This window comes from Rhagoletis zephyria, unplaced genomic scaffold (genome assembly GCF_001687245.7).
Source record: "Rhagoletis zephyria isolate East Lansing unplaced genomic scaffold, Rhagoletis_zephyria_1.1 Rzeph_scaffold_00073, whole genome shotgun sequence".
Taxonomy (NCBI): Eukaryota; Metazoa; Arthropoda; class Insecta; order Diptera; family Tephritidae; genus Rhagoletis; species Rhagoletis zephyria.
In genome coordinates, this window is record NW_016157157.1 from 527,111 (window position 1) to 552,191 (window position 25,081).

The 25,081-nt window shown below is 35.9% G+C and overlaps 1 protein-coding gene across 2 annotated transcripts; it reads left to right on the forward strand.

Moving 5' to 3' along the window:
* Positions 1-714: 714 nt before the first annotated feature.
* On the forward strand, positions 715-23,968 carry stg1 (stargazin-like protein). Of its 2 annotated transcripts, XM_017627919.1 has the most exons (8): positions 715-1,797; positions 4,617-4,792; positions 10,418-10,507; positions 18,135-18,275; positions 19,480-19,697; positions 20,979-21,292; positions 21,472-22,262; positions 22,367-23,968. In XM_017627919.1, exons 1-8 carry the CDS (start codon positions 941-943, stop codon positions 23,440-23,442), a joined length of 3,663 nt encoding a protein of 1,220 aa, XP_017483408.1. In that variant the 5' UTR covers positions 715-940; the 3' UTR covers positions 23,443-23,968. The 2 variants fall into 2 exon arrangements, with proteins under 2 accessions (XP_017483408.1, XP_017483416.1); XM_017627927.1 differs by lacking the exons at positions 10,418-10,507; positions 18,135-18,275.
* Positions 23,969-25,081: the final 1,113 nt, after the last annotated feature.

Genomic DNA, 25,081 nt, shown 5'->3' on the forward strand with positions numbered 1-25,081 from the left:
CCGGATAAACTCCCATGGGCTTTATTTCCTTAAAAAAAAAAGAAATAAAGCCCGCGGGCATTATTGCCTTTGTGAAAAAAAAATTAAACGCGGGCTTTATTGCTTTTTATTGGTGGGCGCTAATTCCCCTTCGAAATCGAAATAACGCCCATGGGCTTTATTTCTCTTTTTTCGGGTAATAAAGCCTATAGGCGTTATTTCCGCGGGCCTTATTGCACCCCACCGGCATTTTAGCGTCCCTGCAGTGTACTTTGGTGAACAAAATTCTATATACCAGATGAAACGGTCATACCTTACGAGTAGGATTTTGAAATTTATACATCAAAATAAACTTTTCACGAAACCCTAGACTAGTTGTGCGCTATGCGAGTGGTCCAAAAGGAACCCAGCCAAGCTAACTAAAGCTCTTAACTTTACCTTTCCTTAGCGGCTTTAATTGTAATTAAATTTTGAAGGCAGCGAAAATATTTCGGAAAATATTCTACCCTGATTTTAAACTTTTTTAGTAAATTAAGTCCCACCAATCGGGGCTATAATTTCCGTATAACTATTTTTGTAAGTTTCAAATAACCGGGATAAACAGAAACCATCGTTATTTTTATTTGTCAATGAATGCCAATTAGAAACACGAAACTTTTTATTAAAATATCTGCTGTTGAGATTTATTTTTTATGTTGTTAATTTTTGTTTAGGTTATCACTAATTTCACAAATTTTTCACAAATCATAACCTACATATGTAAGTATGTATATTACGGCGTTTCATAAATAAATGTCAAATAGCAATATCGCGTCCATTTGAATATTGGTAATTTGAGTTCGAATAAATAAATCATCTGTGATTGTAAAACGACCAAAAATCGGTTTAATAGCAAAAAACACACACTCATAAAAATATACAAACATATTTGGCAGCGTTAACTCCAGCTTTTTAAAGTATTATGCGCGAGAATTGCACGGTTCCGAATGTTTTTCGTATTGCATCCACCCAAAATGTGAGCGGCGATGAGCAAAAGCAAGAACAGTTATTAATTAATTCCTTAACTTCGGCAAAAAACACAAATGCGAACAGCGCCATTGGCGATTTAAAGGATCAGCCGCAGCCAACTTTTCCAAAAGACAACAATAGTAATAACATAAGCAATACACAAAACACTACAACAAATCACACAATGCAAGCTTGCAACATTGCGCGATCCTCTGTGTTGCACAATCACATGCCGCAGCTGCACAAACTCACCGCAACGGCGTCAATCGAACGAGCAAATTTCGATGGCAGCGTCACGCAGACTGGACGTAGAGAACAATTTCAACAACAACAACAACAACAACAACTGCAACAACAAAAAGCACAGCAATCGGTTTATGGCACACTGCCGCGCTCAATGCCGGTGGCAGCCGGCGTGCAACAACACAACGGCAACACAAGTCGAATGAATGTAAACGGTATTGCCACATCCGGCGTCATTAACACAATTTCGGGCAGTCTCACTTCGGCAGCGTCGGCGGCGGCGGCGGCGGCGGCGGCTCGGGCAGACCGCAATGCCAACCAGAGCAACTCATCGATAACAAGTGATTTGAATGGCGGCTACACTAGTGCGCATTCGAATTCGCATAAATTAAATGGCATTCAACCGCAGGCGATGAATAGGTCTCGAGAATTCATCGTAACGAGGCCAGGCGGCCGCATGAGTCACTATCAGCAGCAGCGTATGCGCAAGTATGGAAATGGAAATAACAGCTTGCAACGTTACGGCAACGGTGGCTATTTGTGGATATTGACACCTGTTGCTGCAAGGTGAGTAGCCACATTGATTTTACGACATATATGTACTTAATTTGATATTATGTTGGCTTTGCATTTATTAACTGATAAATTTATACATAAAAGTAGGTACGCACATAGGTATGTAATTGAAGTCTACTTTTTCGCTTTTCGCTTGTTACTCATAAAAATTATGCTAATCAATTATCGCATTCTCGTTTGTATGGTCAAAGTGTTTTCCGCTATACATACATACATACACAACTGCGTAAAGTCTCAATTGATTCCTCTGAGAGAAAATATTAATTAAAGTGGTGGCAACTGCATTTCATTCAACATAAAAAATGTGTTAATTAAATTCCACAAAATTCAAAAATAGGCAGTTAGTTACGCTCACAAACAATTCCGACGTCAGTTATTACTATCAACATTTGTCCCAGTTACAAGAGTTAATACTCACATTTCTAAAGGGTGATCAGCAAAAAAAAACGATGCTTGCATTCACTGCCAGGCAAGGAGGATTAAACAAGCAATTTTTAAGCAAAAAACAAAACCGACTTCAATTCTTACATACAAATTTAAGAGTACCGTTAATTTCTTCATGATCCAATGAACGGATCTGGTTTAAGGTACAAAACCGCGTATCGTCGTTCTGGCAAAAACCGTGTCACTGACATTTGTTCCTAAGATGAGACTTGCTCACTGAAAGCACCACATATCAAGCCTTATCCACTCGTTCCAAGCTATCGTTTTATAATACTAGCCTGAAATGGCACTACTTTATGAAAGAGAGAACCGTTTTGAAATAAGGCAGTTTTTACTACATACTCTAAAATTTGGGCAACGCCACATATGCGGTTTTGTATTATCTTGATGCGCAGTTTTGTATTTTAAGCGACGATGTGTATATTTGCAAATTTCCTGAATATCGCAATGATGCCAGGAATCGTATCACACTGTACCAGTATTGCGGCCTTTGAGATAGCCGTCAGTTCCGCCTGAAAAACCGCAGTGGTAAGGAAGGCGGAAGCTGACTGATACCCCTTATTGTTCCGAATAAACCACACCATCAACTCTTTTGTCAAGTTTTGTTCCATTCGTGTAAACATGTATTGAGCCCCCGAATCTTGGGCGATTAGGAATTTCTTTCCTTTTTACGACATCCAGTGGCGCTCGCTTATTCTACTTATTGCGGCCTTGTACAGGTGTACAGTAGAGCGCACTTTGTTAATTCGACTCCCCGTAAACAGCTGGTGTCAGAGCAGCAGGGTGGAGGTCCCACCTTCTACCGGAAAACCTTGCGGTAAACCGCCCATAGCGTATGCCTTTTTCTTTTCCCTTCTCTGAGCGCTTCCGCTTTTGGAAGTGAGCCTAAGCCGTTTCCTAGTATATATTTTTTGATCTAAAAAAAAGTAAGATTACGATTCGTATTTAAGTTTAAAATTTTACTATCTATTTTGTATTAAGGTGCGTGATGTGGTTAGAAAAATATAAAATAAATGTGCTTTTTTATTATAACGGGTGATTTTTTTGAGGTTAGGATTTTCATGCATTAGTATTTGACAGATCACGTGGGATTTCAGACATGGTGTCAAAGAGAAAGATGCTCAGTATGCTTTGACATTTCATCATGAATAGACTTACTAACGAGCAACGCTTGCAAATCATTGAATTTTATTACCAAAATCAGTGTTCGGTTCGCTTTACGTCCGATTTATGGTCTACATAATCGACCAAGTGAGCAAACAATTAATGCGATTGTGACCAAGTTTCGCACTCAGTTTACTTTATTGGACATTAAACCAACCACACGAATGCGTACAGTGCGTACAGAAGAGAATATTGCGTCTGTTTCTGAGAGTGTTGCTGAAGACCGTGAAATGTCGATTCGTCGCCGTTCGCAGCAATTGGGTTTGCGAAACACATTTCGAACCGAACACTGATTTTGGTAATAAAATTCAATGATTTGCAAGCGTTGCTCGTTAGTAAGTCTATTCATGATGAAATGTCAAAGCATACTGAGCATCTTTCTCTTTGACACCATGTCTGAAATCCCACGTGATCTGTCAAATACTAATGCATGAAAATCCTAACCTCAAAAAAATCACCCGTTAGGTAATATTATCGGTTACAAAAACGTAGGTAGTCAAATTTTTAAATTGAGTATGCTTTAAACCTTAATTTGTTGAAGATTTCTGAAAGGAGACATTCTTATTCGATATTTATAATTTTATAAATATTTACTTTTAACGAAAAAAATATATATTTTCCTCATGTAAAATATATGTATGTATATGGAAAACTTCAAAGTCAAGATTTCAGAATAAAAAATATATTTCTGGTATTCTTCAGTTTTTGAGTGGCAGGAAAAAAAACTGTGGGCCACCCTAATTTACATAGGTAAGGGGTTTTTCATTATTAGCTACGCATTTGGTTTCTTCAATTAAAAGATTTGTGGTTGAATTACTCGAGCACACAAATTGGCCGAAATAGCACTAATTTCGCGTTCCATATTGGCCTGTTGATCTCGATCTTGGCATAAATCGGCGATTTAAGAAAAAGGTCTTAGGATCGGTTATTTACTCAATGTCTGGTTAACATTAACTGCATGTTCTTAACAAACGTATACCAGGAAGTCGATACCAATGTTTAACCTGTAGTTAGGGATAACCAGACATTTATTTACCGGCCCTAAAGGGGTTAAATTGCACGAACGATGATTGTATGTACATACAAGTAGTCCATTATAAATCGACTTTATTAAAAATTGCAAATGATATTAATTCAAACAACCCTACCAAAACGATTAGCATTAAATATCTAACTAGCATTTTCACTATTCTCTTTTTAAGCATTTCCGTTGCCATCGTTATGGCTGCAATTGCTGGTCCGCAGTGGCTTTTCACCGAGGAAAAACTGCCAAATGCCAATTACAATGGCACAGCTAATTTCAATATGATGGACGATGGCGCTTACATTACAAAATACACGAAATCTAGTCTGTGGATACTATGCACCGCTTTACAAGGTACATATACATACATACTTACTTTAAAAAAATACAAAAAAAAATTCTCTCCAAAATGAAGATTGATGTTTCTTATTCTGCAAGATAATATTAATTTTGTGCAAATATCAAATTTTTGCAAAAAAATACTTGTAAAAACATTGCAGTGGAACGCTTAAATAATTACTAGCTTTCAATTACTCGGTTCAAAAAAATTTCATCTTATAGATTTGTTGACACTGATTTCAAAAAAAAAATTTCTAGCAGTTTTTGACGAAAAAAAAAATTAATGTCGAATTCAAAAAAAATAGTTTAGACGTAGTTTTTCCGAAGAAAAAATCCAATTCGTGTAATTGATGTCGCTGAGTCGAGTTGAAAAAAAATTTAAAAATTTATTCAATAAATATATCACAAAAGTTGCCTTCAGTGAAAAGCGGATAAAATATTTGTTCAATTTTCTGCAGTTGCTTTCTCTAAGAGTACTTTAAAATATTTTTGTGTTGATACTCCCTCCAAAAACTCTTAAGCCAGTGTCACACGATTTTTACATTTTTTATATTGAGCTATTGGTACAAAATAGAAAAAAATTGGTAGGAAATTTTATTTGTATTCACACGATTGGTACAATACAGCAAACTTCTATTGAAAAATTAAAAACAAAAATTTGTGATTGGAATACAATTAGCACTGTATTTTGGGCAAATGCCTAATCGTGTGGTACTGCCTTTATGGCTTCATTCATAAATTATAAAATAGATTTGAGGAGCCTTATGAACTGAGATTTTCAAACAAATTTTCGATTTATGAAACATACATTATTTTTCATGAATAAAGGTGTTAGCTAATAGCTTTTCGAAGGTATTAAATCTTCGAAATTTTATTTATACACTTATAACTCGATTCTATGTACATATCGTCCACTTTCTTCAAAGGTGTATTAATTCAGTATTTACCTTATCAGTTTAATGGAATAAAATTTTTCAATTAGGTTGCAACCCGCTACAAAAAACTTTCTGAAACATAGTTTTTAGTTTGATACTCATATTGCAATATTTAATTTATCAATTAAATTAAATTACATTTTCAAACAGGCGTTTTTTTCTCGGGAAAAAATTAAGTCCAAATTCACTTTTTTTTTTGTTTTTAGTTTCTTAAAACCTAGACATGCCAGAAAAATTTTGTGAATGGACTTGATGGAGCATTAAAAAATGTATAACATGAGGGCAGTCCCCTTTTCGAAATGAAATTCAAAGAAAATATTACATTTATGCCTGTATTTATGGTAGTATTCGATGTCTCAACGCGATGCGAAACTGCCTTCCTACATAAATAAATGTACATACATAGTACATGCGTATAAAATAGAAATGAAAGCATACTGCTGCCATTTCTTACGACTGTATGAATGAAAAATCAAATGTTTCGCCATCTAATAAAGTATTTGCTCTGAAACTAGATAAATGGATGAGATGGGTCTTAAAACTTTGTGGTAGCAACTTTTTGGTATGGCTCCAGCAAAGACACAACTAAATAAGCAACAAGAAATAGAGAAATAAAGCATCAGAAAGTTGTTGAAATCTGATTTCATCCCCGGCAATAATTTTCACATCCGTCAAAGTCGACAACCAACAAACGCACACACACACACACAGCAAACAGCAATGAGAAATGGAATAAGAATAAATACAAACTAACACAGTTGTAAAACTACTGGTGGCGCTGCTTGACGAATGCCATTCTGTTCGTCTTCGCAAGTGAAGCACTTGTCTACCACTACCCCCCGAGGCGTTCGCTCGCTCGCTTGACAACTGACTGAAAGACATCGACAATTACTGACGATTGCCACGGCAATAAAATCAACCGCAGTGACATAATTTTTGTCACTCCTCTTCCGCACTGCTTTGCGCTTTGCTGCTGTGCGGAAGTGCGATGTTGCACCAATATAGAATTATATGTATGTAGGTACTAATCGACAGAAAATTGTTTCCGTTTCCGCTTTGCTTCTAATGTCATTCACAAACACCTTTTAAATATTTAAGAAATTTAAAATTTTTACGCTTTCCTCCGCGTAGTGCCACAAGAGTCATAGAAAATTTTTATTTATAATGTCTATTGAGCTCTTAGCAAAAACAAGTAATTTTTAGCAAAAAAAAAACCGACTTCAACTCCCATATAAAAAAAATATATATATATATCTCATGATCCACTGATCGGATCTCAACCAGATTAGTATGGGACCACCTCTGAGACACTACCTTTCCGATGCAAAAAGAATTATCGAAATCGGTGGTCCAAAGTTATGCGGTAACATACATAAAAAAAAAATTCCGACGAACTGATAACCTCCTCCTTTTTTGGAAGTCGGTTAAAAAAGAGCAAAGTAAAAGTACGAATATAAAGGCAAACACAAATTAGTGGAGAAGACACAGTAACCACGATTTTGTCAATATAAATAACGATAATTGATAATAAACTCGATTTCGATAAGCTGAGCAACCGCGATTTCGGCTTTGTGGTTAATAAATAAATGGCCTACTGCCACTCATTAGGAGGCCAGTGATAGCAGAATTTTTCTGATAGCATCCCTCACCGACACGTCATGAAATATGTAGCTGCTCTCGCTTCCAGCAACTTAAAAAAAGTCTTATATGTGCAATCGTCGTTATTTATGCCAGGTGATACCTCGAAAGCAATTCCAGCGGCAGCAGTCAACTTCAAAATAAGTGACACGTGCACCCCTAAAATATTAAATACGCACAGCCGCAAGCTTCAGATTGGTATATCTTGCGATTGTGCTCGTGTGCGTATGTTCATATAAAGTACTCGTACATGAGTATGTACATTAGGGTGGTCCAAAAACAGTAAAGTCAGAATTGTAGTGCGCTCACCCCCTAGGATTGTTCTATATGGAAAAAGTATGCCCATATTTTTTATTTTGAAATCAAAAAAAATTGAAGGACGCTCAAAGCGCTCAAAGTTTTCCATGTATTTTTATATGGGGGAAAAAAAATTTTGTAGAAATGGTATAGAATTCTTGAAAATCAATATTTTTCAATCGGAGAACTCTGGATCTCTTTACAAGACTTTCAGTAATAATACCCAAGTGTTTATTTAACAATATTTTAATTCAAACGATTTTTTATTGTTCCCTCCACTGCATTTTTTGGCGGACCTATAAATTATAGCTGCGATGAAAAAATGGTTAAATAAACAATTAGGTATCATTACTGGGAATCTCCTGCAGATAAACAGAGTCTCCTGATAGACAAATTAAGAATTCTGTACCATTTCTACGAAAAATTGTTTTTTCCCCATATAAAATACAAGGAAAACTTTGGGCGCATTGAGCGACCTCTAAATATTTTTTGATTTCAAAACAAAAAAAAATGTTTTTTTGGTATAGAACAATCCTAGGCGGTGAGAGCATAAAAACTTTACGACTTTACTTTTTCACATGCATTTTTGGACCACCCTAATGTACATATATGCGCGCATAACCGTTTAAATAGCTTTCATTCATTTCAAGTTAATTATTATTTTTTTCTTTGTTGAAAATTATCGCTTCCGCGGTTGCTCTTTTAATAACAACATACTTAATTGCATTTTTGATAAGCTGTCTCGGTGTTCTCGTGGTTTGTTGTCGTATAATATCTGATTAATTTCTTTTGTTGCAAACCGCTGTTAAGGACACTTGACGCTTTTCAGGTAGCTTGAAGTCGATATGCCATAAAAAAGGATGCTATGACGCTTTACGTTTTACTTGTGCTTGGTCTTTTTCGCGAAAAACTATTTTGGTTGATTTAAGCAGACTGTTTAACTGAGTCATATGGCTTATAACTGCCTTTGCGATTACTCTCCAACATTGTCTAAAGCTAACCGTCTTCGTCTCTGTCGCCAAGCATGGCTTATCCGCGCGAACTACATAGACCATTTTGTAGTCCTTTTTGTTACCAAGAAAGTGGAAACCTAGGTTTTATGACTACGTTCCAAATGCACTTTTCAGTGAGTATTAGCAATTTCCCAGTTCTATTTTCTACTATTTCCTTCAGTGAAAAGAACAAAGTAGAGTTTTGTGTTTGGATCAGGGTCCTTTCTTCCACCTGTCTTACTTACTCCATTTTGATGTGTGCTATATTTGAGCCGTGTAATTGGTTCACAAGACTCCAGTTATACACACATACCTAGTTGCACAAGCCTTTGTACATCCTCGAATCCTTTGTTGTACGTAGCGCCATAACAAGACACCATAGATCATTATTGGTCTAATGACTGCTGTGTAGATCAAATGAGTGAGTTGAGGGAGAGAGAATAAGCCTCTTGTCGTACAGATTTTTTTTGTTTACACATGCAATCTACTGTCAATAAAAACTTCAAATGTTTGGTTAAAGTGTTACCTTTTTCCCAACTTGCATGGAGACCAGGTTAACATTTTATACTTTTTTTATGAAATGTAGCAAACCTGTGTTCTCTGGATTTACTTTAAGCTTCCCCTTCCTAGTTGGAAGTCCCTAGCCTAGTTGTGAATTTCTTTCAATCGAAAATTCCACCCACCCGAGATGGTAGTGAAAGAACTAATAGCCTTACTTCTCATCTTGAGTAAGATCTTTTTGATTACAAGCGCCCACATTAGCGGAGATAGAACAACTCCCAGAGAAGTCTTATCTTCGTCAAACCCATTTCAACCTTCACTTTTTGGTAATTTAAAAATTGGTAATTCAGTGAAATATGGTAGAACTAACTGCGGCTGTAACCAGGCCTTCCAATTATTCCTAGATTAGGACTATATTGAAAGCTCCGGATATGGCTACATAAGTAAGTGTTTAAATTTTATAGGATTTTCCTGTCGGAATTGTTTTCATTACACATCGACTTCTTTATCGATCACAGGTTATAGGCGGGGTGTCGATAACGATGTTTCACTGGGAGTTACAATTAACTAGACATGATGCAAATGGCCCTAAGAGCCACATCAACACAAAATCGGAAAAAAGGTTTTTTCTAACCCCGGTCGCAAACCTCTGAATGTTTTTTCTGCCTCGAAAAAGTTGTTGTATTATAATATCAAGTTACGTACCAAATATTTAAACGCCAAATACTTTTTTAAAATTATCCGGTTATCTGCATGACTCACGAGATTTACCATCTCGATGGACCAAAACTAGGTAGAAAACCTTGGTGGCTGTGAACAAAATTTTGAAGCATATTAAACTTCATTTATATTAATATGTTAATTTAAATTTGCTTATGCTACAATTTATTTAAAAATGCAACTAAACAAAATCATTCAACTTTATATCTACAATACATTTTCCCTTTTTTCCATTTCAATGCAATTCTTCACTTTCACTTAATGGAAACATACAAAAAAAAAACGCCGACGCCAACCTACACCAACACCAACGCCAACCAACATGTGCACGTCTATAAATACAAACCATTTAACTGTACTTGTGGCATTCGACTAACAATGCAATAATAATAAAATAATGACAATGAACAACATCGACGACAATGTTAACAACTTGCAATACATTGCCACTGCACTGCACAAACAACCCCCCCCCAACCCCGCGATGAAATGAAAATGTGCAAAATAACCACAAAAATAAATAAATAAATAAATAAAAATCGCACAACATAAATTAGGAGTCGAGACATACAATTGCATAAAAATTGACTACTTCCCCAAGGAAGGCTACCAGCCAGATCCGCACGATTCAACTCCTGCAATACCATGTAAGTGGATTTCAGTTTATGCTCCGATTCTTTTTGATATGTATGTACATATATATATATATGTATATAGTTTGTGGTCTCTGTGCTCTATTACTAGTACTTGTTATTGTATAGTAATATAAGTGCGTATACAAAATGTCTATATGCATGCACTTGAGTGTGTTTGTATGTATGCACGTATGTATGTATGTCTGTAAGAGTGGCAGTGAAATGAAAAAGGAGTGACATCGTATCGTCGTGGAATGCGTGTTTGTTGTAACATATTTTTTTTTTTTTATTCCTTAGTTGCTCGACACACATTGTCCTTGCATGGCAACTTCTATATGCATGTAGCGTGTCCTTGTTACTGGAGCATGTCTGTGCGAAAACTGCTCGTGTTCTAGAGATATTACAAATTTGTTAAATTTTTTGCTGTGTAGCTTGGCTATGGTCTGTGTGTTCTCAAGTGGCAGGGTTTTTTGTTAATTATAAAAATGCTTTATAGTTTTTGCTTTAATACCCATTGTACTTATCCAAACCTTTGAGTATTATATATATAAATCGAAATTAAACTGAAACTCATCAAACTCAAAAGCTTTGAAGCTTAAATTGCTAAAACCTCAACTTTTCACCATAACAGTGCACTCTAAAAAAATGAACGGTTAAAGGAAACTAGATGACTGTGTGCATAAAGAAATTTTCGAATATTAAAGAATATGACTTGGATAAGTGCTGTAGAGGTTTTCACTAACGATTTTGTTAAACTCTCAATAAATTTAACAATTTCGCAGAGTAACCTCATATGTTCTCCATGGTCCTATTTCCAAATATGGTTTAGACGTCAGATATGGTTGCTGAATCCCATGGTAAACCAAGAATCGCTTAAGAGCATTTAATCCATATGGTCCAAACCCACAGCCGGCGACAAAGCGTTAACACCTCTTTTGTTAGTTTAATTTTCATTATTTTTATATAAAAGTATGGCTCTTTATCTAACAAATACCACAAAAATCCTAATTTCAGACTTTGTACAAAAATTCCACAAAACTTTACATCCAAATTCCAAGCATTTTAAATTTAATTTCTATAATAATTTTTTTTATGCTGTTTATAGCTTATTAAATTCTAGTGTAATAAAAAGCAAGTTTAAAGTTGCAAAAAAAAATCGCGTTGATTTTTTATCATTTTTTAACCGATGGTGTTATGCATTTTTTTCCATACAAAGTAATTTTTTATACGGATAAGAGTGCATAAATAACACCGTCAGAAAAAAAAATAATCAAAAATCAATGCGATTTTTTAGCAACTTAAACTTTGTACTAGATTTTAATAAGCTATAAAACTGCATAACAAAAATGAAATTAGAAATTCTAATTAAAATACTTGGAATTGGGATGAAAAGTTTGTGGAATTTTTTAAATTTTTGTACAAAGTTTGAAATTTAGACTTATATGTTTTTTTTTTTTAGATAAGGAGCTGAACTTTAATAAAAAAAACTAATGAACTTTAGAAAAAGCAAAATAAATTTAGTCAAAACCGGTAAAAATGTTGATGTGCTATCTTTTGTCGCGGGCTGTATATGTACATTGCCCCCTCACAACCAAAAAAAAAAAATAGTAAATGAAAAAAAATTTTTTTTTTTTTTCAAAATTGTTTATGATGCAGTAATGCATCTGGATGTTTTGAGATCATTTCCGCATAAAAATTACAATTTCAGAAATATTGCTATTAGGTTTTTCTTGCCGTATTGATAACGGTATCTTTTAATTAACACCGTACAGCTCTGATTCGTACTTAGTTTTGTTTTACTTTAAACACCCAAAGTTTTCGTCCTCTTCTGTAAAATTTTAAAATTAGGACTTAGGGGCGTTAACTTATCTATTTTAAGGTACCTGTAATTAAATCATTGGTCAAAATTAAATAAAGAAATGTCTATGGAATTTTGTGTAAAGTTTAACTAATGATTTAACTATACTTTAAAGTAGCTAGCGATATGTACGTACAGTAGAATCCGGTTATAACGACTTCCAAGGGACCGGTGAGAACTGCTCTTTTTAAATTTTTTATTTTTATATAATTCTACTATAGGACATTTTAGTTAGTCATCAGATATCATTAACCAACTGCCAAAACATTTCAACTATCGAGCGCATATTACTTAAAATTTTTTTAGAGCAAAAGTGCAAAATTTTATTTAAAATGAATCCAAAATTAAAGTCTGTCGAAAAAAATTCGAATTCAGTCACCGCGAAACATGTAACAACATGTTGTGCCAAGCTTCTCATTTTCTGTAAATTTTTAAAGTTTTCGTCGTTACAACCGTACAATTTATTCATAAATTACGTCGCTTAAAGCGGAGTCGTATTAAACGGATGTACTTTCATAGTAATTTGTATAAAAACCAAACTTGAGGTAGTATTTACATCGCTAGAAGCGTTAGGTCGTTAATGCGCAGTCGTTATAAACGGATTCTACTGTACATATAAAAATAAAGTATTTTTTTTATTATTCAGGGAAGCACAAAATCTACAGAATCTCACAGCTTTGAGCATGGCAAACGCTAATACCCATCTACCAAAAAATACGCCACCATCGACAGCACGTGAGGATATCTACATATGTATGTGTGCATGTTTGTGCATTTACCCATGCAAGCGTTACTTCGCATACACAGCTACATATTTGTATAAGCATAAAAGTAGAAACGCCCGTTGGCTTTTTAGTTGGTCAACGCTTTATTTTGGGGTTACTCGGGCGTATGAGTAACATTGCTGCAGGCCATAGCTCTATCAGACACTTGATTGTCGTTTCCAATCAATACCCATAGAGTACTAGGTACATTATAACAAACATATGTATATGTATGTATGTATAGATTTTTTTTTAGCTTTATGTGAAAATATATAAAATCATCGTAATTAGAGCGGAAGTGTCAACACTCTTCAGTGTGCAAACATATATACGTATGTAGGTACTTATGTGCACACATATCTATCTACATATATAGTCAAGCAAAGCATATACAAAGCAACTAAGCAACGGGTGTAGTTGTGTTGCTATTAGTGGTTTCCCCACTTGGAATTCTTTTCGTGTCATTGTGTGTGTCACGTGAAGTGTGTGTTCATTCACACCAGCACGCTTGACTAGCACACTCATATGTATACATACTTACTTTCATTTAAGTGCACAAACAGTGTGCTTGATTGTTGCTCAGGTATGAGAGGCACTTCCCTGCACGTGTGACGTCGGTTTTATGCCTTTGCCCATTTGTTTATTTAATTCAATTTAGCTAGACACACAGAAATACAATAATTTGTTTGATGCTGTTAAAAAAGAGTAATGTGAATGAGCTCAGCAGACTTGCATGCTTCTTATATACGTATGTAGTACAAAATTAACGTTCAGTTCACTGTAAATCCACTACTTTACAGCTACCTGCCATTTATATTTCAATTATTTTTTGTGACCCGGCTGTCCGCTGTAGACGAGTAGAAATCGAATAAGCTTAGGATACGTATGTACATACACACAGTATTGGCCAATACAATAGCACCCCCATTTCAAAGTGATATTGTTTGCCAATCATGTTTATTTATTTATTTTTAAGAATTTTCAATTAAAATACAGTTCATTCTCTCACAAAACTCACATAAACTCAAGCTTAAAACTTTTTAAAAGACCGCAAAAAAGTGCAACAAATTTTCACCCAAATTTCAAACTTTTTTCTCAGAAGCGGTAGAATTTAGTCTAATAATGTGCAAGTTTCAAGTGGCTTAAAATTACCGTTGATTTTTTAGAATTTTTTTCGCCTAGGATGTTGCGGGTTTCTGCCATATAAAAATAAATTGTGTTTAGTCCATATATGGAAGCAAATGAGACAAAAAAAATTCTAAAAAATCAATGGTAATCTTTAGCGACTTGAAACTTGCACATTATTAGACAAAATTGAATACGCTATAAAACTGTGTACTCAAAAAAATTCTAGAGCTTCTGAGAAAAAAGTTTGAAATTTAAGGGAAAGTTTGTTGCGCTTTTTTGGCGGTCTTTTAAAAAGTTTAAAACATTGGTTTATATGGGTTTTGTTGGAGAATGAACTGTACTTTAATTGAAAATTCTTAAAAATAAATAATTAAACATAAGTGGCAAACAATATCGCTTTGAAAGGGGGGTGCTATAGATATGTCCAATACTGTATGTACATATACACCGAAAGGTCCGAATTCGATAGGAGGGGCGGTACTTATTCGGAGCACTTCAATCCCTTCCCACTTATTTCTAAAATGCATGTATTTTATATATGTAGACATGTTGTGGAAGGTAATGTCTTACCATTTTGCTTTTAAGAAACAAACGCGCATAGATATATCTCTCCGCCTTTGCGTGTGCATAAAATCGAAACCTCACAAAGTTCATCCTTAGCACGAATTGACTCCACGCAGTATCAGAAGGATGTTAAAGTCAAGCCTGGTGTATAATTTCAGCCTCATTTGAAATAAGAGATATTTCTGTCATAATAATAATAACAGTGTGGCGTGCGCCTTGATGTTGTCACTCAAAGGGGAGGGATCTGCAGTTTTACGCCGACTTCGAACAGCGATTGTATTTTTATGAGAAGCTGTTTTTTTCATGCAGAAATAAACTTGGAGATTCGCCATTTTCTCCCGATGGGGACTGCTTTAGAAAAAATTAATTATTTTCTTTTTTTTATGTTAGTCAGTAAGAACTTTATTTCATTGACTTTGTAAAATATATAAATAAATAAATAAACCTAGGCTTGAACCCGGACCCTGCGGAATGTTACCGCACACTGCTAACCACTATACCACTATACACCACAGCGGCCGCCATGAAACTGTAAAAAATAGTAACGTAAATACAATAATTTCTGGAAGTCCGGAAGAAAAAGGTCGTAGATTTTTTATTAAAAACCTGTTTCATGAACATGAAATACTTTATAAGCTTTGAAAGGTACCGATAAATACCGGAATCTTTCGACGGCATCCGAACATTCCGAATACATTCCGCAATGTATCGAAAAATTTACGAAAATTTACGAAAAAAACACCAAGTACCACCAGTAAACGCAAAACAAATTTTTGGAAAAGTTCCGGAAAAATTGCTAAAGGTGCCAACAATTTCCGAAAATAAAACCCGAGGAATCTCGAGAGAAGATCGTTGGGGGTCGCGAAAAAATCCCCAGAAAGCACCGAAAAATCACGAAACATTTAATTTTAAATTAAAAGCAAAAATTACGGGTTAGTTCTGCGCATACCTAGTTGCCTTTTATTGTGGCTTAGAGAATAAAAATGAAAATATATTTTTGCATTTATTTACAGTGTCTAGTTGATTTTTTAATGACTGGACTAAACGCGACAATATTACGTGGCTAGTTGTTTTCGTCTCGATATATTAGATTTTATCACAAAAAAAGTTCACTTTTCACATTGTGCGCCACCCGTGGGTTAACCTTTTGTAGAAATATATATTTTTATGTAGCTAAAATAGGTTTCGAATATAAGCCAAATTGGACCGTAAGTACCAATCTTACAAATATCTCAACATTTGCGCCACCTACGGGGTACAACTATGGCTTGAATAGCAAAGCCGCCAGTTCTTAACGGGGCTCAATTAGACTCGAGATACTTTGGGATACATGCAAACATATATGTATATATAAATAATTCATTTATCTCCATCTGTATTTAGTACTTATTGTTTCGCAACATTTTACTGCACGTACCTTTGTTTTGTAGGTACATATGGATGTGCGCATTCCAAAGTTCACTGTCACTGTTGGCTGAATCCAAGTTACCAAACTCGCAATTATATGGAAACCTCATTTAAAAGGCTGTTTAAAAATTAATTTTTGGTTTTTGGCTATTCGCTAATTTCCAAATGATTGCACGGCTAAATGGATTGCAAAATTTAAAATAAAAAACACACAAAAACAAATGTATGCCAATTATAGTTAAATCTGCACTGACAAAAGAAATTAGGCCAGTTTGTTTATTGGACTTTGAATTAATTTTTTGTATGTTTTGCTATGAATGTGTTTGCATGATCAATGTTGGCATAGTAAACATACATATTTATGTTGATGTCGTTGTTAATATTTGAAACGATTTGCTTCGCGTTTAGACAAATAATAAATGAGAAAGCGAAATTTCACATAAATAGCTGGTCAATGCATTTTAATTGAAGTCTGAGTACGGCTCGAAACCAAACAAGTAAGAAAGCCTAAGTTCGGGCAGAGCCGAACATTAAATACCCGGCGCACGTATTAAATATATGTTTTTCACCTTACCGAAAGCTACGGCTATATGTAAGTATCAATTTTGAGTAAACTAGAGTCCTTCGATTCCGAAATTTTGAAGTTTCAAGCAGTTCTGAAATTTACCGTTATATGAGAAGCGGCCGTTATTTTAGTCCGATTTCAATAATTTTCAACGGTTTGCTTATATGTGGCAAGCACAATAACCACACCGAGTTTGGTACAAATTGGTAGAACGGTTACTGAGATACATATATGTGATCATAAGTGGGCGGTGCCACGCCCATTTTCTGTTACAAACAACCGTTATGTGAACAAAATTAATATACCCTTGTGCACAAGTGCGCTCGGGTATAAAAACAATTGATGTGGTACATATGTAAGGTTCTACTAAAAACCGCCTAAATTTATTAGTTGCGTTTGTATATACTCTTACTAAAATAGTTTTGCATATTTTCTCAAATAATTCCATTTTTGACAATTTTTTTGCTAACGGTGTTGTGTATTTTCTTCCATACAAACTGGGTTCGACAATTTTTTTTTTATACGGAAGAATTGAGTAACACCTTCAACAAAAAAAAAAAGTCAAAAATTAACGGTAAGCTCCAGCTACTTCAAACTTGGACTTTACGCTACCAAAATTGAAGACACTACAAAACTGCATAATCAAAAATCTTGAAATTTTTACGTAAATTTATAAAATTGTTTCTATACAAATATTGCACAATGATTGTTAAAGAATAAAGTATAAACTTTTTTATAAAAATAAAGTAAATAAAATTAAATACAAAAAAAAATATTTTTACAGCTTTTCAATAAGTGAATATGTCAGTAAAAATAGTAAAAGTCGTTGAAAACAAACCAAATTGCATACAAGTCCATTTTTCAAAAGCCTTTACTTTAATACCCATTTTGTTAAGTTGGAAAATTTTGACCTCGGCCCATATATTGACTAATAGAAACCGCTTGAGATTCCCAAAACTCCCTTCCTTTTGTAGGCCTCTACGAGTATAAATGCAATGTTTCCTCCGAAATTTCAAAAATATTTGTACGATATTTAAATCGAAAATATGCACACAAATGCATAAGTACGATTGTATGTATGTAAATATGTATGTATGCTCGTATTTAAAGGAAAATACATCAAATACGCATAGAAAAGTTGCCATTAAATTTTTAGTTTATTCCTTTAGTTCTACATCATTTATATGTATATATTTGTCCTGCACGCTTTATTGCATGTTTATGTTTACGCAGAAGCGTATGGAGTGCCGACTCTACCAATAACTAGCTATAAAATAATTTATTGATAGAGTAAATTTACATACATACATATGTACGTATGTGCGAAAATTATTACTGCAAAATATTTTACAGACACCGTCACGAAGTCATGTCCTCTTTTCCTGGCATCTGGTATTTTTCTTCTAATCAGCTTTATCGTCTTCCTCGTGCCAACATGTTCACATCAGAATAATTTATATTACTTCAGTGCAGGAATAATGTTTATTGTATCAGGTGAGTTATATATACATGCATATGTATATGGTTATAAACATACTTACACATACGCAAGCGTGCAATGCAAGTACTTGAAGGTAAATCAGAATTCTTATTTCAAAATGCGAAAAACAAAAAAAAAATTACGAATAAAAGCAATTTCTCCTCCTACATTTGTATAGTATGTACATATGTTTTAGTTTTTTTAAGGAATACATTTTTTATTATTTAAATAGAGAAAGTATTTTAGATCTGAGGTTCAATTTAAAGAATCCTAGATTATTACATAAGAAACAATGTCTATGAAGTACAGAACAAAATCTCAAAAAAAAAAATCTGTTTATAGTAAACAAACGATTCGTTTGCGGCCAAATCATATATGTTTTTGTTTGAAACAAACACGATTTAGTTTATTTTTTTTTTGTCGCTGTTTGAGTTTTTCCTTTGAATTACACTGGCCTGCGAAATTTAACTTTTTCACCTCTTCCAATAATTTTGTTATTTTTCCCAATATCTGCATATGTTAAATTCAATACATCTTGATATTTTCTGGGACATCGAGCTTTATTTTTATTGATCACATGCACAATTTAAAATATCATGAAACGTCATAAGTTAATTAATTAAAAATTAAATTTTTACTTAAAAAACCAAAGGTAGGTACTAGTTAAAAAAAAATAACTCTAAAGAGAAAAAGTAAATCAGAAAGAGTTACGGAAATTCGAAGATGACGCTGGTAATACGCGGTAGCACTGAAAAATTTAAAAACCAGTAAAATAGAAATATATATACCCCTAGTGAAATTTTCCGGCGAATAATTGTTTGGAACATTTTAACCCTCTAGCGACCTTTCAAATGCCATCTTATTCAGACTTTCCAAAAATGGCCCTAGAAGATCCTTTCGGGAGAGAGGTAAAAGGTTACTTGTTCTAAAAACACTCAGGCAAAAACTTGCATATAGCCAAAATAATTTAACCTGAGAATGCCAAACGATTTAGAGAGCTTTCATGCTGAGTTGGAATCATTCCGCCATCAAACAATTACCATAAAATTGTTGCACAGTGCAGTTTAAGAATATTGTTTAGCTTTAAAATTACCAGCAAGTGATGCCAAGTTTTCAAATCAATAAAAATGAGTAAGTGGTGAATTTCGAAAAGTGCTTACCAATCGAAATTCACCACTTACCTTCAAGTTTAAAGATAATCATTTTTTACCTTTTCAGGTTTATTGATGCTCATCGGATTAATTGCATATATTTCCATCTTAAAAGCCGAGATTGGTTCGAAATTGAGATCGAGATCTACTTTGCAGCCGCCACTTTTCAAGGTCACCTATGGACAAAGTTTCTTTTTGTTCGTTATCGGTTTCATAACAACTGAATTTGTGGGACTTTTGAATATTTTCCTCTATATAAGTCTGCATGAAATTGGTTACTACAATGTGAGTATGTCTCAAAATCAACCTTTTCAAAGTGTTTTATATTGCAAAAATAGATTTCTTGTTTGAAACTTTGATTCAAGCGAAAAATCGTTGTGGGAACAGAACCGAGTGAGATTTTTACCCCTTTTGTATGAATACACATTTGGCAAAACGTTTTAAAACGAATTCTTTCTGCACACATTCAACAACCTTATTCTACATATTCCCTTCTCCTTGCCAACTCCACATCCGTTAAAAACTCAATCAGAAAATTCAGCATGTGAATTGATTTCACTTATCGAAATCTCAACCACAACAACTCCCAATGGTGTATCCGAATTGCCTTTCATGTCAACACTGACATCCGTTTCCTGTTCCGCTTAATATCGTCATACTTTGCATGCATGCATACATATGTATGTGCATTAGGGTGGCCCCAAAAATGTAACGTCGGAATTTTATATTGAAATAAAAAAAAATATTTAAAAAAAAACAATTTTTCGTTGAAATGATATAGAATTCTTGAAATCCTATATTTTTCGATCGGAAAACTTTTTTCTCTTCAGAATACTTTCAGTACTAATACCCGATTATTTAATTAACCATTTTTTAATACTAACTATTTATTATAGGACCCTTAAAAACCTCAAAAACTGCAATGGCGCGCCCTGTAGAAAATCGCTAGTATTAAAAAATTTTGAAATTCTAAAAAAACATGAGGTATAAATTTTACGGTATAGAACAATCCTAGGGGGTGAGAGCAATAGAATTCCGACTTTAGTTTTTCACAGGCATTTCTGGAATTAAACCATTTATTATATTCAAATGCGGTCGCCAAAAACTTTCTGAAAAATATAAAGATTTACGTGAGCTTATCTCCAAAAATTTAAATATTTTTTTATAAAACTAGTTTTAAAAAAACATTTTTTCCATAATATCAAATAACACGATAGAATGGCTTAAGCTTAAGAGGTGTGCAAAACAATTTCTGATCTTTTTATCAACGGAATCAAAATAAATAGATTTTAGCAAGGGTTTTCACATCGGCCCAGCTCACGTAAGTCTTTATATTTTTCTGAAATATTTAATGAAAGTCTTAAAATATAATACGTTTTATAATTCTCATGGATAACCAGTACCGTTTTTTTTATATGCAGAGTGACGCGCCCTAATATACATTATTGCATACATATATAGTCGTACATAGAAAGATCTATATGTATATATATATTTCAACATATTTATCTATGTAAGTACTACATACATACATATATGGTGAACATCCATTCTCATTTTTAACAGCGCCTGCCCTGCTTCAATATCACGAATCTGCAGGAAAAACTGAAAGAGAGCGAACTTCCCCACAGTCACACCTACAAAAGTTACAAGCATTCTTCATCGTCGGCAACAGTCGCGCCCATTGTGCGCAAACCACAACAGGGCCCCCGGCTAAGCAGCAATAACCACCATCAGGTGCACAATGTGTGTCTGGCGTCACCCGCAGCCGAAAGGGAATTGGATAGCAAAAAACTGCTGCAGCACATGCCGGGCTTTGTGCCATGCCGCAAACATCCGAATGCAGCAGAGGCATTTGTTAGCAATGAATCGGAGCGCAGGTGAAATATTTTGGCTTTTTCTAATCCCTTAGCATTTGCACATTTATGCAGTGTTTACTGACCGACCAACCACCGAGCGACTGACCGACTAACCGACTGACTGACCCAATAACTAAGTGGCAATAAATCAGTTCGCAATTTTTATTCATACGATTTGTTTTCTCTCTCTCTCCACACAGGTATTATTTCGAAAAGTCGCATCAACCAAAATGCAATTTGCATTCGAAGAACTTTGCCAAGTCGCTTAATGAACTCTACACCGATTCTGACTCCGGCTTACCGCCGCCGCCTCCTTCTGCTGTTAAAATGGGCGGCACCTCACAAACATTTCCTCGCATGCCGCAGCAGCTCACCCAATTTGGCGACTTCACACGCGACTATCCACTCACCCGCAGTGTCTCGACTACCACAGATATTTATCCCGGCAACAGCGCCAGACATACAACACCGCACATTGAGCGCAAAAGCCGTCGCAACATGGCGACAAACACACGACCTCTTGACCCAGCGACACTAAGCGAAAGTGAACGCGACGGCGGTGAAAGCGAGAATGAAAGAAATCGGCGACGGCGGCGCCAATTGGCCGACAGCCAGTCGGACAGTAATTACGATGATGATGAGCCACAGCGGCTGTGTGGTTTGAAGCGTGGCATACGTAAGACAAAAGATGAACTTTTTCAGGAGTTTTGCAAGCGCGCTGGAATGCGTCCAAAACCGAAAAACATTTACTTCATTGCCAGTGAAGAAGATGCCATGACGACATCTGACAATGAGACGCAACGACGTCGTCTCTACAAAGCCACAAATCGTTTTGAAAGCGGCCAGCGGAATGGCAATGGGCGAGGAGATTTTGGCAGAGAAAATCGTGTAGCTGAAGAGCGAAATAACAGAGCAGCGCAAGACGACGATGAAGGGGAAGGCGGATTTTCGCAAATGCAAGATGACGAAGAACACATTTACGTTATTCAAGGTGAGTCGCTCACTTTACTTAATGGTGCTGAAACAAATCTTTTCAGTAGCTTATTAACTAAGAAGTTACCTATTTACCTTTTCTGTTCTTTTGTGAAAGTACAGATAATCCTGAACTTGTGGCTAACCCAACGTTTCGTAATTTGCGCCGTTCCTCAATGTTCGTCGAGCCGTCACATCTACGCAAGCTGAACTCTAATCTCTCACTGGCTACTTTATACCCGCCCGAAAAGTTCTCGCAGAACAGTTCCTTTGGCGTCGAACGCAGCGACTCTGCAATCGAAATCTGGCCTCCGCCGCCCAGCTTTAGCAACGGCGAATCGTACTACGCTGCTGCCAAAAGTGCCTATTGTGGTTCGCAAAACCGTCTGCACCAGAACTATCATCCGAACACCCAAGTATACCAGAGCCGTACACTGCCGCGATCGTTTCTAAAAAGTCAGACGAACTCGCAAAATAGCATCGGTTCGGGCTCGCTTCATGCAAGCGCCTCTGCGCTGCATAACAGCTACAGCAGCAGCCATAACCGACTGAACAATCTGATGATGCAGCAGCAACAACCAAATCTTTACTTATCTCAAGCACCAGCCGCGGGTATTTACAACTCGGCTTTCGCTTTGCAATCCAAATCCAATGAGGACCTTATCGCGGCCCAGCCCGGCAGCAACTATGACGAGCGGCGACAACAACGGCCTCAGAGCTCAATAAACCACAATATGAACAATGATAATCGTCTACAACAATCAACAGTGCACTGGCCCGCTGCCATACCGTCCTCACCGTCCGGCTACACGCCCAACTTTCATACAATGCAGCAGTTAGGCGCGCCCGCTACGCGTCCACATCCAAAAGCTCCGCATCTCGCACACACACTCTTGACGCGTTCATTCAGCAGCAATACCAGCGGCGGCGCAGACAGCGGCATCGGCAGTGGTGGCGGTAGTAGCAGTGTGGTAAGTATGCCACCAAAGTTTCAGCGCGGCTATGCGTTCGATGAGCAGCGACGGCCAAGTGGCATGTTGGGTGAAATCTTTGACCCGGAGGAACTTGAACGCGAACGACGGCGCTCACATGCCAGCATCTACAGTGGCATATCGATGCTGGGTGGCCCAACTGCCACCGGCGGCATCAATGCGAACAGCGCTGACCACTACGACTTGATTAATGGAACTGCGGTGTGAGTAACAAATAGGAAGTGCACCACCGCTGGCCAGCTATAAACGAAACTCTTTGTTGGATTGCCTGCTGGCGTGCGGCAGCAAAGGTATCAGTTGAGTAGTATTTGCCGCGAGCGGAGCTTTGTAGAAACAGCATAAAACGGAAATTGATGATTGTCGATTAGCAATGGTTGTTACGTCCGCCCTACCCTACCACCCAAAAGGCCACGACGGCCGACACTTAGTGTAATTAAAACAGTAACTTAGGAAACAATATTGCACTGCCAGTTTAGAAAGGAATGAACCGTCGAAATGTGTAGACAATTGGCGCCAGAAAATGTATGCATTCGGAATTCCGGCTTAAAATTAGTGGACTGTAGAAAATTTATGGTTAACAAAATTTAGAGGTTAAGTTAATGCACTGATTTAAAGAAATGTGTTGTAGTTTATCTGTTGTGCACGAAATTAAAATAAAACTAGTTATATCCATACATATGTATGTACGATTAAAAATGCACTCCACCTTTAAATGAGCTGAAGCTTATTGCGTTGGGGGAGTACATAAGGACACCGAATAGGCAAGCTACCAAAAGTCTCTCACGAGTCTTCAAACGGCTTAGCGAAAGGAAGCTACAGGAACCGCTGCAATCAAATTGAAGGCATTCTCAATTAAATGAAGTTAGCACCAAAGAAGCAGGTAGGTTTATCGCAAAGGGGAACCTCACAAAGAAAACACAAGAAAGAGACCCACCTTGTCTGAAGCTTGGTTTGGTATCAAACTTCTGGGATAGATCCTACCTAATTTTCTCGGAGCTGGTTTCGTTGATCAACGCCATTTTACACAGCCGATTTAGCTTCGCGGTGGACCCAAATTCAGACGTCCGAACGTATGGGTAACTCCTTTTCGTGTTTATACATAAATGCTACCCTAAATCCACAAATGGACGGTGCTTGTAAATCCTCCTAAAGTGGGTATTTTATAAGATTTTGCTTATGGTGAGTATCTAGTTTATGGTGGATTTACCAGATTTCATATAATCCGCAGATTGTTAGCTCCAGCAACTTTTTCCGCCGCGAAAGTGTTAGTCATACATACATTAGGGTGAGCCAAATAAACTAACCTAAATAATTTATGGCTTTAAAAGGACCTATTCGCTGAGCAGAAAATTCTACCATTTAAAAAAAATGTTTATTCCAACTTTAAAAAGTGTTGGTGGGCATTTGAAATTGTCCCCTTAAACAACATAAATTATTATTTTTTTCATTAAAAATGTTATAACAATTGAAACGTTTGAGATCAAAATTTTGTTCTAGGCATATTCCTGTAGGGTATTAAATTCTCTAAGAAATTAAGTTGGTTGTCTTAGATACAATTAAGAGTATTAAATATGTTAATAATATTTCTGACCGAGGAAAGGTTCAATAATAATATTTTTAATAAAAAAAATTTGTATATGTTATTTAAATGGAAAATCTCAAATCCCCCCGCCCGACCCCTTTAAAATTAGATTACAAATTTTTTGAAATGGGAGAATTTTCTTCTTAGTAAATAGATATTTTTAAGGAGATACATTTGTTAGGTTAGTTGTTTTGGCTCACCCTAATATACCGACACTTTAGATATGTGTGGCAAAGCTCTAAGGGCCGGGTGCTCAATGCCTGG

Excerpts from the sequence above, each read along its gene's own strand:
- stg1 (XM_017627919.1), top strand. The coding sequence starts at position 941 with ATGCGCGAGAATTGCACGGTTCCGAATGTTTTTCGTATTGCATCCACC. Across the intron at positions 18,276-19,479 it reads AATAATGTTTATTGTATCAG|GTTTATTGATGCTCATCGGA; the intron begins GTGAGTTATATA and ends TTACCTTTTCAG. Across the intron at positions 19,698-20,978 it reads ATGAAATTGGTTACTACAAT|CGCCTGCCCTGCTTCAATAT; the intron begins GTGAGTATGTCT and ends CATTTTTAACAG.